Source organism: Vanellus vanellus, assembly GCF_965231255.1.
Source record: "Vanellus vanellus genome assembly, chromosome: 14".
In the NCBI taxonomy this organism is placed as follows: domain Eukaryota; kingdom Metazoa; phylum Chordata; class Aves; order Charadriiformes; family Charadriidae; genus Vanellus; species Vanellus vanellus.
Window position 1 is genome coordinate 12014326 of NC_138919.1, and position 14274 is coordinate 12028599.

Sequence of the window (14274 nt, forward strand, 5' to 3'; positions counted from 1 at the left end):
TACTGATTTTTTGACTACATAATAAATACCTAGCATTAGTCAATGGAATCAAAGAAAAACTGTTAAGCAGGTTCACTTTGCTACCCGCAGTTAGTAAACAAACCTGAAATGGACATGTTTTAAAAACAGATTTACAAGCTCCTCTCAAGCTTAGGGTCTGTACTAGAATCAATGGCCATGATTTCACGTTGAGGGTGGTAAGGCACTGGCACAGGTTGCCCAGAGAGGTTGTTGAGGCCCCATCCCTGGAGGTGTTCAAGGCCAGGCTGGATGTGGTCTTGGGCAACCTGGCCTAGTGGGAGGTGTCCCTGCCTATGGCAGGGGGGCTGGAACTCTATGTTTTTCAAGGTCCTTTCCAACCGAAACCATTCTATGATGCTGTGATTCATATCTTGACAGGAAACAGGAATTCTGAAGTGTTTACAAGCATTTCTGTTATGTTTCCATCCCAAAACACTTTTGCTGTCAATATTTTCATTTTTGTCCACCTTCCCTAATATAAATTGTCTTATGACACCTATGTTTCCATACTGAAGGATAAGAAGATATATTAAAGCAAGGATACAGTTGAAAGCCACTCTCTTAAAAAAATATGGTAATTTTATTCTACTAATAAATGCACTAACACTGAGGAAGTTTTGAAACCGCTTCAACCGACAATCAGGAAAAAGAGTGGTCATCTCAGTAAGAACATTTAAGCTCTGAAGAAACTGCACACAAAGCCAATTAAGAGGTTCAGTATGTCAGTTACCACTAAGTAACTGACAGTACATTTAAAGCTTAAAACCATAAATTAAAAAGAAAAACACTTCTGAATAACAGCATCTAAAACAGTATTTACTAGTGATGAAACAAAAGTAACCCATAAGCACGGGGATTTATTTTTTAATGTTCAACATACCTTTTTTTGAGCAGCTTCCTTCTTCTTCTTGTCTTCTTTTCTCTTTTTCCTTTCTTCCATCAACTGTTCTTCCTCTTCTTGCACTAAATCCCTGAACCACACAGTTTGTAATTAACTCTCCCAAAATATAATTTGTACACACTTAGATTCATTTTAGAACAATTATTTCACAGTGACACAAAAGGAGCTGGGGAATTTTACTTCTAATTGGATAATATTTCTATAGGGACTATGTACTTTCACTGCAAATCACAAGTGACAAAACTTTAAGAGCAGATGCAGTGTTAAGCTACATGGAAGATTTTCTTTTTTCCAAAATTTACAATGAAGGTTTAGACAATAATTTGATTCAAAAGCCAAAGCAAATTCAGATGTTATTTAATCTCTACCTGCTATTGTGAATTTGTATGACTGAGCCCCCCCACATCACATTTCCCCACTGTCACATGCAATCAGCTCTGACCCAGCACGGAGTTTGACTACGCTCAGCGTAAGCCAAGCAGTGGGCTCCTCCCCAGCCACGCTCACCCTTTTCCATCAACACACCGGTGCCTAGACAGCCATGCCACAACTTGCATCAGCTCACTGATCTTAAACACTACCTCTGCCAAGAAACAACCAATATATACACGTTCTGCTGCCTGAGCAGTGAGCTAATTCAACTGGCTGCGTATCTCTATGACATAAAGGACACATGAACTAGCAGGTACATGAGCTGAAGAGCATGGTCAGACTAGAACTTTCAATAGCAGAGCTTTCAATTTTAGAGCACGTTAAATGAGTGACAGAACTGTAGCTTGACAAACGTGAAAACAAAACCTGTTACATAAATTTAAATTCACTTAACACAAAGTTTTACGTGCTAAAACAGAAGGCTTAGCAGCGACACCACTTTCCAGATTACACTGCATTCTCTTAAAAACAGAATTCAGCAAAGGCAAGACAAAAGGGAGAACATGGAGAGTGTAAAAAGCAGAAAGAACTAAGGGCATGCAAGCATATTTGCAAGCTATCAGGGTCAGTAAGAACTAATATGTGAGACAAGTTTAATGATAACAAAAATAAACTTTTCTTAAAGACCATGCTTGGAAAGATGAGAACGAGAACAAACTCCACACAAACACAACTGACAGAAGAGACTGTAGTAACAGGCAGACAAAAACGCATTTGGGCTAATTGTGCAAAAAGCTCGTGACAACATGGAATGTGCAACTGAACATCAGTTAGTTGTTTCATACATGAGAATAAAAACAATTGCTCACAGAAAGATGAATTCCGAAGTTTAAAAAGCAACAATAAAGCTGACTATAAAAATAAAACAGTGGCAGCAGTTTGCTTTTGTCAGAACACTGCAGGACAGCGGGAGAAGGAGCCTACTAATATTCAGTCACTTCAAAGTTGGAGATTCAGAGCATAAAGCATTTTTTGTGTACCAGAAAGCCTATTTGCTAGACTCTTCTTTGCTATTTCAGGGTCAGGAATGCCTCTGAGCTCAAAAGCTTGGATGGTTTTGGCCCGTAAGCCCTGACCATATAGTCAGGTGGACAAGATTAAAAAAAAAGGTTAAAAATGTTTTTCCAGATCTCCTTCTGAAGCATATATCTAGGTTACAACACACACCCTTATGATGTCCTGAATCTTAATACTAGCTCCACTGCACATCTACCCTCTCGCTGGGTAAACCACGTCCTTCAGAGAAGTCCTAATTTCTATGATACTTTGAATAGGATGTGGGAACAAACTTCACACGTTTTGACTAAGCAAAGGAATAAGACACCAAATTTACTCTTTGAATAATCTTCAGAGATTAGTACAACTCCTGTCTTTTAAATTAACGTTTCATATGTAACTGGTGTTCTCCTACATGTCTACACACTTTCTATCTGATCAACTGCAGCTAAAGTAACAAGAGATGCTCCGATTCAAAGCTGCTGTGGAGAGTTCTGGACAGTAAAACTTATTAGAGATACATAGGTTATTTACTGTTGCAAAAGAAAAAGCCAAGAAACACATGACAGAAGGGAATTTACACCCCTGTTTATGACAAGTGGTCTTGTCTGATGTCTATCTCCAAAGTTCAGCTTTGAACATAAAAAGCACTGCTTTATCTTTGCCATGCTTTTCACATACTAAACAAGGCAGAACACAAGAGATTTCATAACACAATTACTCTGAATGTATTAAAATCTCCTTTAAAAAAGTTACCCTCATTCAACGACACACGGTTGCACATACATTATCAAACAAAAGACACCTTGCTATACAAAACTTTGTGGGGGAAATGAACTAATGATGTCAATAAGAGGTTTGCTTCTGCCTAGAAAGACTGGGCTTCTTTTTAACCCCGAACTACCTATAACTACAAACCTCCAGTTTCAAATAAGATAAATTATGCATGTGTCAGAAGCAACGCCAATTAATACAGTAAAACACAAGTCACTCCACAAGTATTAAAATTTTCATTACTTATTTGGATATATAAATAATCGGCTAATTCTACTTTTAACACAGCTCAATTCCCTTTCAAAATGAATGCAGGCATCAGTTATCAGTTTAGGTTTTGGTTTTGTTTTTTTTTGTTTGTTTGTTTTTTTTTTAAATCCACATGTGACTTCCAGTTCCCAGTTGCCCAGTTCCACTGTGGCAAATTCATATAACTTCCTCACTTTTTAATTAGACAAAACAGCACTCTTTCAGCACCTGCCTCTCATTATAGGTGATGCCAATGTAAGTAATACTAAACAGCAGCTCATCAGGTCTCCCCTTAATGGAAGCCAGTGACTTATCGTATTTTGCGTTCTGTATAATAATGCCATTCTTTTGGAAGAGGTGAATACCACGCTATTGCTGCCCATTTGAGTTCTACCTTTAAACTTTAAAACTGTTTTTTCCTCCTGTTGTGAGATTCTTCAGCAAGATGTTGAAAGTGGTTCTCCTCCCAGTAGGGACAATGCCGTAATAACGATACTGATATTTAAATCTCAAAGCTTGTGGCCACTTGGCTATTATTAGTTTCAAACAAAAAAGATATTCATTGTGGAAGAAAAAAAAACAGCAATACTTAAAATATTTACAGGGCCCAGGAACTTCTGAGACCATTATCATTAGCACACAAGACAATCATATGATTGCATTTTGGGTAACTGAAGCGTTTTTTCTGAAATCTACTTTCATTACTATTAATACTGCCAGACAACAGCTATACTTTATTCTAGATGGTAAAAATCAGTTTGTTTGGAGGGAGGAAAGTTTTATATTCACAGACTTAACAAGTATCTCTTTACTTAATAACAAGTATCTTTTCTGATTTCTCTCTGTAAACAGAAAACCTTCGGAGCATGGCTACCTGTATCTGTACAGCAACTAATACAAACAAAAACCAGTTTTCATCCCTACTTGACTAGATCTTTGTTCTCACTGCAAATCTGATTTCATCCTCTACTTTTATCTTTTCCCACTGCTCCCTTCTGTTGGAATAACACTGATTTATTGCATATCCAGCATCCCTTTTCTCCTCTACCACTTTTAGGGTGACTGTTACAAGTACCCATCAACTCATGCTGCATGTGTTAACAAAAGCCGTCTGACACTGCAGGTATTTACCAGAGGCAGAGCAGCAGCATGTGTTGACAATGAGCAGCCAAACAATACCAGTATTCTTTCCACTATACATATACAGTAACGTACTAAACAGACCACCACTTCAAAAAGTTTCTACAGAACAAATTCTGCCTTTTAAGATTTTTCTAATAACAGAGAGCAAACATTAGTTATTTCTTTTATAAAAGTCTTGCTTCTGATGTATTAAGACACACACACACAAAAAATATCTAAAAATGTTATTTCTGAGACCCCTCTGTATATCAGTTGCACTGCAAGACAAATCACAAACCATTAAACACAATGTGGCTATTTTGCATTTTATCATAGTTTTATCATCTGGCTGCATGATTCATTTAGGACTGTCTTACTGCAAAAAGCAATCTTGCATTTGCAATTAGGTTTCAAAAACTATTTCACGGACAACTAAGACGTTAGTCACGTAACAACAGAAAACAATTACAGTTGGCCAGTTTCATTTAAAGGAATCCTTGGATACTTTGCAAATTTGAAGTAACAACCCGCAGTGACATCTGTGCATTATAAAAGTGACACATAAGTCAGTTTTGTCCACCACTGACTGGCATCCCGAGTATTTGTAACTAAACTGAAGTTGGTAACACTGATCCTCAGTTAGAGTTAATTTGGAATAATCCAATTTTTAACAGGTAATTTGAATCAGTAACCAATACAGGAAGCAAGCAGGTCTGAAATCAGTCTAGAAAAAATAGCTTCTATATATCACAGTTCATTTTCAATAGAATACACAATTCATTTCCAGTTGACTTCCATCCGAAGAAGAGTCACTGATTTGCTATTCAGAAAGACAGTATTTCCTGAGGTACCACTCAGGTAAGAGTGCTAAGAGATATTCAACAGATAAGGCCAAGTACCATACCTTCCTCCTACAGGCAGGAAAAGTTGTGTCCATAGTTCTTCTCCTCTCACAACCTCATTGCCTCTGTGCATAATGCACAACAAATCTGCACATGTGCTGCTGGGCTGACAACTCCCAAAAGCCTGAGGTCAACACAAATATTCTATGAGTTGTTCTCTGTCCACCTTGCCCCAAGATCACCACAGGAAAAAGCACTATCACAAGCAGGCTGTGCAACAGGAATTCCTGTCACCTTCCCATGACATCCTCTTTCCCAAAGGCTACTTAGATCCGAGGAGTGAGCAAGGTACAATCTAGGGTAATCATTCTGAAGCAGCAGCCTGTTCTGGTTGCTATCCATCCCGGGGTCCTGTGTCCCCAGTCTACCCAGCACCAAGTGTGTGTGTCTTAACATGAGACAGGATGAGCTGCAAGACCTTAGGAAGAGATGACACCTGGGGAACAGGCTGTTGCTGCCAGACACAGTCAACCAGTCTGAAACTTGCCTCTGCTAGGCTGTGGAACCCCGGGGAAACAGCCCAGCCCTCTCTCGACTGCCACCTGAATTAACTGTTCTAGCAAGCTGAACAAGGTCTACAGGCACAGGTTAAACACCTCTGATGCTGTAAGTGTATCAACGCTACAGGATGGTACATTACCTAGTATTATCTACTGGTACAAAAGCTTATTTACAGGATTTTTAATAACCTGAGAAGAATTCTAAGAGTTAAGAAAGCCACTAGCGCCTTGTTTTGTATAACAAATTTCAGCGTGTCACATGCAAAAACTACATTAACTGAAAAATCATTCAGCTTTTAGAAGAAAGTTATAGCACTTTAAAGAGCAAGCAGAATGCAAAATAGTATTTTCACAGAAAAAAAGGTAACTTATCTTGTTGATTTAGTTGTAGCAGGATTGACTACATTTTATTTTTAGAATACAGATGCTAACAACTAACATATCAATATCTCTGGAATATTCCAGCATAATTTTTCTGTTTCCACACAGGAACAATAAAACTCCTAAATTATGACACTGTGATCATTCTATTTTCATGTATTTAAGAAAAATAAATTTTAGATTATAAAGCCAGCTTAGAACACATTAAAAAAAAGCCCTATGATTAGTATTGGGCCCCTAAGCAACCCCTGAAAAAAAATTACCCACCTGTAGTACATAACATGTTTCTAAAAGAGTATTAGATTACCATTATAATGTTAAATCTCAGTGACTGGAAAGCAAAACTAACCCATTGTACAACTAAATAACAGCAACAGTACAGCCCTTACTGCCCATGTTCTTCATTGAAAACAATCTGAAAGATTGTTTACACTCTTACATAAAGATTAAATACAAATTCAGATTTGCCTATCAAGTCATCACAGTCTCAAGCAGAACTCCTGAATTTCCATCTCTGACAGCTGAAAGCGCAAGTTTCCTTTATTCTCTCCAACACATTAAGACACAGCCCTCTCAACAGACAGCAAATGATAGTATTTATGCATCAGATACAAACACCCATTAGAACATGTAACAACCAAGCTACATTTCTAATCCTACTCCTTGAGAAACAGAAGTGTTACGTAGTATTTCCATTTATCATCTTAGACTTTAATAGCCACCTATTCCTGCTAAGTACTCAACACTTTATATTATTCTTTGTGTACAAACTATCAGCAGCTTCACGTTACTTCACAGCACATAACAAGAAACACGGCAGGAACCCAGTCTCATAGTAACAAGACAAAGCCAGAAAAATAGCGAGTTCTTTTGCCAGGCTTTTCCCTACCTCTGGGTAGATTTAATCCATTGACCTTGTATGGCAGAAGTGCTTGTAGCAGCACACTTGGTCCATCAGCTGGCCAAATGAAAAGCAATGACTGAGAATTCAGATTCATAACATGAATATATAAACAGACTTCTACTATTTCCCCTATCAGCCATCCAACTTTCACAAAAACACATGTACAGGGAATTTCCTTTTCCTCCTGTATAATTGGATTAGCTTGCCCAAGGTTAAATTGTCTTAGCAGAAATGCAAACCTTATTTTTTAATTTAGATCAACTGAAAATAAAATACCCACGACACATGAAATACACATTTGAGACTGGAGCAAAGTCCTTCAGTATAAATGGCTTAACTTGAAAGATGCTTTATTTTCAAGTGAGACCAAATGAAAATGGATCTTGACCTCAGGAGAGACTGCACATTTGATGGCCCTGAGAGCATCCAAATAGAAGCTGCTATTATCTGCGTAATTTAAAATAGACTGAGGGCCAGATAAATATTTACTGTTATTTATTTTAGAAACAATTTTTTCTCCAATTTTGTGTACCTTAGCACAATTCTTGTTCGTATAAGGGAAAAAAAACAACAAACTACCAAAATACTTTACTTTTTTTTTTTCCCCGAATGGCTTAATTGAGTACTTTTTAGTCTTCTAGGACAGGTATCACTTTGGCAAGTGCCTTGCAATTCTGGACAATTTTTGATATGAAGTCTTTAACTTCATTACTACCAAAATCAACATACCATTAAACAAAGAGCAGCTACATTCTTACTTCTACAGTCAGCATGTACTACTACTTCTTTGTCTTAAGTTTTGACAATGCTAATTTTTTGTATGGCTTCATTTGTTATTTGCATTGCAAATTGGAAAATGTTGTCATGCTCAAAACGTAAACATTTCAGGTAATATTTACATCAAATCATATTTTATTTATTACTTTAATTCCTGAAAAAAATTCTATTAATTTCAAAAGCTCCAGCTTGTCATTGTAAAAATATCTGGGCTGAAACAGACATATTTACCCCCTATTATTACGTACAGAAGAGGAGAATCAAGTATACCCATATTTTCCCAAGACGACATACTGACGATGCAATAATTACTGTTTGTGCAGCATGCTATCTTTGCCGTTATAATACATAAAAAGGAAACATGTTATGCCACAATGAAATTATAATTCTAGTCACCTCACTGAGGAAATTATGGTTACAAGAAGAATTTTGACACAAATTAAGATCTAAGACATAGCACTGCATTGTTATGATTTGAACTCAGTATTTATCTCTGAGTGAGAGCATGTATTACTCGCACACAGCAAATTTCAACACCGAAATAAAACAGGTTGCCGTTCACCATTAATGCCAGTTACCTAACATTCACCAAAACTGAACTACCTATGCAAGAGTTGCACTTTTTGGGTTTCCGGATTCTTCAAGCTAGCACTAACAGAACTGCCTCTCCACAAATGCTGCTAAAGATGCCAGCACTAGTACAAATGCTCACGTAGAGTGTTTGCTAGCCAAGCAGACACCTTCAAAAACACTTTCAAAGCACATTAAAGTCACGCTGCCCCACAAGATGGTGCTAGCACATTTTTAAAGACACTGCTACCATCGCCAACAAATGCTTGTAGAAGCCTTGAGGCTGTGAAGAGATTCTCTCCCAAAGGTACTGCACGTTAGGGGTTCTTTGAAGCACTTCAAACACTGCAGACTGCACTGGGGGTTTTGGTGTCACTGCTACGGCCCCCCAGTCTGAACACCTCGAGTGACCAAGCACTGCACTGGCCACAAGCAACAGCGTGTGGGGGGTCACACAGGGCAAGCACTCTGCCAATGGACAAAGGAGATCAGTTAAACAACCCGACAACCTCTTAGTGGCCCTGTGTTACTAACTGAAGGTAAAAAGATAACTATGGATTTTTACCTTCTACCCATACACTACATGGAGTAAACATAAAGTAAGAATTAGAAGTGATTACACACAGTGGCTTTTGGAACCACTCTAAATTTCCAGTGACAATTATATAAAATAAATTTTGGGGGAAACAAATAAATAAATCCTTTCCACCATTTGCTTTTCTTCTAGTTATAAATTAACTTGCAATGCTACAGGTGGAACACTGCCAGATAACTACGTTTAAGTACCTGGAATTGAAAGATCTTTTACACTTCTGCAAAGGCAGTAAACATGTATGCATGCACACTATGTCTTCAACCTAAGACAGATATTCTACAGACTTTCTAACATATTCTGAGACTTTAACTTTGATATTTTTTCTGTATTCTGACCTACAAGTCCCCTAACCTTTAATTTTTTTTAAATTATGCAATTACATACAACTGCCAATACAAATTATTTCTCAGTTTCTATAAAAAACACAATAGCTAGCTTTTCGACTAAATCATCATTATACAACAATCAATTATAAACTGTCCATTTTGATTAAAAATGGATCCTCCAATTCCTTTATCAATACTTCCCACAAAATAGCGTACTCCTCCAAAAAGAGCACTCTTCAAGTTTGTGGAACAGAAACTAGTACTTTGAAGTTAACAAAAAAAAAAAAAACAAACAAAAAACAACAAAACCCACCAGTGCCTTAAATGGAAACATGCTGGCAAAACCCACGCAGCATATTACACAGGAGCAAAGAAAGCCTCAGGCACTGATAACAAAACAAAACCACTTATTTACAGGTATCTTGTGTGTGTTAATTCTTTCAATCTATTAATGTATAGAAGAGGTGCTGCCAAGCTAAAAATTGAAACAATTATTTCAATGAATAATTAATTAGTAAATGTGTATCAGCTACTTTCTTTTTTGCTCTTAAATACCTCGGTCTTTAAATTATCACCCTTAAAGTGAAGTGATAGAATTCTAACTACCATGTCTACCACTAACAATTACTTGGAATACACTCATCTTTCTGATTTTCCTAATACTGAAGCTGGTTCAACAGAACTAGGTTCCAAACTACAAGCACTAGAAATACGCCATATTTCTGTAATAATATTTGTGTTCCCAAGAAATTCATAATCTAAATACACAAGACTTCAGTAGCAGCAATAAACAATCCCTATCTTTATTTAACAAATGGGGAAATGAGAAAGATAGATTAAACTGCTTCTCCATAATCACACTGGTCATATAGGATATCTGTAACAGATGCACAAACCCAAACAACTATTCAAGTCCACTATCTTAACCATAGGACCACCCATACCATAGAGCGCTTCAGTTTTATTAACACAGTCGAGAATTATACTGCACAATGGGTTTGCTGTAGGATTGTCAGGTTGTCCCCCTTATGTGGACAACCTGACAATTATGCATGACCTGAAAAAGTGTGTGTAGAGGAGAAAAGAATGCACCTTTGAAGGTCTTGAAAAGTACAAAAAGAATGCTGTCTCTGCAATAAACTCTTCCCATTTGACAGCAGAAGTCATCCTATAAGAAGTTTACCAGGAAAAATAAACCCACCCCCCAAAAATCCAACAGAAAATCAAGTGGTTAAATATCAACAGAAATGACTACATTTCTCACTGCTTCTCTATGCCTACATCATTGAGACATCTCTTTTTTTTTTCCCTACAGCAAATACGGAAAGCCTCGTGGAAATATGGGGGTTATTCTAACATGGAAGAGTTAAATAAAAATTGTACAGTAGTAACTTAGTAGAATACATGGATAAAATCTAGAGGTATACATGATTTTAGGTAAAAAGTTTGCTTTCCCAGAACATGGACAGTCTGCAACAAATATAGATGGACTCCAGGGAACAGAAACACAGGTGAATGAAAACAGTGTGTTAATCCTCCCTGTAGTCTGCATGCTTGGGAACTAAGAGTCAAACTCCTGTGTTTAGAAAAAAAATTGTAAACATATTTCAGATATTTACCTTCTCTCAGTTCCACATAAATGAGGCAGGAAAGCCCTGTTTACCAAACAGAATCAAAAAGTTATTTCTTAAATCAGAAGAACTAAATGGTGATTTTTACTGCTCCTGATTTTAACCAATTTTAACTCTTACATTTCTCCAGTTAATAACGGACAGTTCTTGTTCAGCGGTAGATTGAACAGGTGACATTTAACTTGTAACATTATGCAACAATACAGAGTGCAATAGATTTATTTGAATTACTGTCACAGATCATGCATTACACTTATTTTTGAGACCAGGAATATTTGCCTAGGACTAGGCATGCATGTATTTTACAAAGAACGCAGACCAAATGAAGACTGTTTTCCAAAAGGCCAAAGAAGCCAAATTGCTAATCCTGAGTTTAAAACAGTAATTACTCCAACTGGATAAGCAAGATGTAGTAAAAGCTACAATACCTATCCTATCACAAACCCACAGCCTAGGCCAATATTCCTAGTAAGATAAAAAAGAATATTTGCTACCCATTAATTTATAAACTCCAAAGGTGACTTAAGAAGCAATGCCAACGTCCCATAGAGTTTACAGTCTATATATACACTATGCAATTTTAGATTAAGAAAACTGTAGCATAGGTCTATTTACCTTTCCCAGGAAAATATATTTGCTCTTTTACAATTTGACTAGGTCACTGCAAATTTAATAAGATTGTAAATAATGACATTAGAGAAAAAAATCAGGGCTATCTGTTGAGTTCTACAACAGTAAAACAATTAATCAGGCCTATCCAGAGTAGGTATGCCACAGTTTTATCAGGCTATGTGCTCACGTGATGAAAACTACCTCACTAAACATAAATCAGTTAGAATACGGGTTTCCTGAAAACAACCGGTATATTAATGTTAACTTAAAACCAGTTCTGAACCTTTTAAATGAATAAACCGTACACCTCTGTGTCAGAAAGCACAGAGACCCATTCCATATCAGAATCTACTCAGTGAACTTTGTTCTGTACCCATCCCCCAGGAAGCACAGAGTTTAGGCAGTTCTACAGTTTACTTTCGCTTCTTGTCACTGTCTGCCACGCCTCCAGCGTGACAAGAGATCTCTCTTAAGGTCATAAAAACGTTAAGATCTACTGAGTTACTAAGACTTGCTCCAGAACATTGTTTTAAACTTAGCACTCTGTCCATTTAAATAACATAATTCTGAAATCGCTTCTGGCATCAAGTATGCACTGAGTGCTTTCCACAGAATGCCAATGATTTAATATTTTTTTTTTTGGTACCTTTTGTGGACAGATTACTTAAAGAGTTGCAATTTGAAAACATTCTCTTCAAGTAAAGTCCATTTAACAATGACCCTGACATTGTATTTACAAGCAATATACTCAGTGTATCTTAAAGATTCCATACATTTCAGCAACAAAATGGGAAAAGTTATTAATGCTTAAGCATATTACATTATTATTATTGGGGAAAGCCAATCAGTTTTCACAGTGTAATCATAAATCAGACTGGAAGTTAGAGACTGATTAGGCATGGTAAATAAGAAAAAAAGCAAGGTACCAGAAACTAATACTCTATCAGTTATATTCAGGGTTTCAGCGTATTTCAAATGGCCCTAGTAGAGGTCTCCTTAAAAGTTTGCTAGCAAAAGTCCCTTTAAGGTCTAATTGAAAGAGAACACAAAAAGAAAGTAGGACAAAAGTCAAAATCAAAGAATGTAAACAACCGAAAGAGGTAGATATTAGCAAGAAAGTCACTGTACTAAAAATAAATGGAGCAGAAGAAATAACTTCTTAAATACAAAAGCTACGTATACTATTGGCACAGAATTCTGAATTCAACATAACTCTTATCTCTTTAGCCAAGTAATTTAAAAAAGGAACTGCCCATTCTACAAAGTTCTCAAATAAAAACTATATGCTAACAGGAAATTCACCGCCTTTAAAAAAAAAAACCCTAAAAGTTATATGGCGATATACAGTTTATTTGAGCAAACTATTTCTTGCCTCCCAACAATTTTTGCCTGAACTGCATAGGAAAAAAAACAAACAAACCCTTCATTCATTTTTTTATTTATTGTTTGGTACTACAGGACAGAAAAGTAAGTTATTTTTCTCTTCAAAAACCCACCTGATTAAAGAAATTCTATTATAGAACATAATATTGTTATTATGCAAAAGAAACCATGCTAAAAAGGTGCTTAGTTTATAGAATTAACCAAAATTGCAGAGACTACTCTATGCAATAGAGGGGCACATTTTCAAATTCAGGTTGTGTTTTTTTTTTTTTATCCTCACAATTAACATGAGATTAAAGCTCCAGATAAAACCCACAATGATTTCTAGCCCAAGGCCAACTCTTGTTCTGAACTGTAGGAGTGAATTTAAATGAGTATCTTACCTGCTTAGTTTTCTTTCGACTTCTTTGGTAGCTTTAGCTTCCAATTCTCTGGAACAGAAAGTGGTGTTGGTTTCCATGTCAACAGTAATGCAGCACAAAGCAAAAAATAAAACTGGAGCGGGGTTAAGATACACACTGAGCTCCATATGTTGATTTGTCAGGAGGAAACAGGGAGACCACAGATTGCCAAGTAATCAAATGATATGTTTACCCAGGGACAGCGAGGCAAGCGGAGCATAACCAACACCAGCTATCCTTCGCTACTACGCAACCTCTTCTTAATCGGTTCAAGTACTTTAAGGAAAACAATTCTGCTGCATCACTTCAGCCTGAGAATTTGTTGAAAATACAGCGGCGAGAAAGCTCTCCTTGCCCTATCAGCCCATAAAGACCGGCGGCTGCAAAGGGCCGCCAGCTCCGCAGGAGCAAACAATAACGAGCACAGGAGGTCAAAGCTCAGCTCCGCGGGGAAAACACTGCTTTTGGGCGCACCCCGCGGCCCCTCCGGGGGAGAGCCCCTCCCGTCCCGCCCGGGCGGGCACCGCTCCCGCGGGGAGCCCGCCCGCTGCCGCCCCCGTCCCCCCTCCATCGGAGGCGCCGTCAGCCCAACCCGCGGCTCCCCGCCCCCCCTGGTCGCGGCGGGGCCGCCTCAGGGCCCGGAGGGGCTCCCCCGCCGCCCGGCCCCTCCCCCGCCCGCGGCGGCCGGGCCCCCGCGGGCGCCTCAGCTCGGCGGCGCCCGCCCTTCCCGCCGCCCGGCACCGCCCGCTACCTCATGTATGTAAAGTGCTCGGAGTCCGGCCCGGCGTGGCTGCGGC

The 14274-nt window shown here is 38.1% G+C and overlaps 1 protein-coding gene across 2 annotated transcripts in view; it reads right to left on the reverse strand.

Annotated features, from left to right (window-relative positions):
* Positions 1–13605, reverse strand: part of TNRC6A (trinucleotide repeat containing adaptor 6A) — a gene marked incomplete at its 5' end in the record, with an annotated part of 51037 nt that extends 37432 nt beyond the window's left edge. For both annotated transcript variants that reach the window (XM_082490369.1, XM_082490368.1), the window contains 3 exons: positions 902–992; positions 11070–11105; positions 13460–13605. In XM_082490369.1, the coding sequence (XP_082346495.1) occupies positions 902–992; positions 11070–11105; positions 13460–13605 (273 nt within the window). The remainder of the gene's footprint in view (positions 1–901; positions 993–11069; positions 11106–13459) is intronic.
* Between the last annotated feature and the right edge of the window lie 669 nt (positions 13606–14274).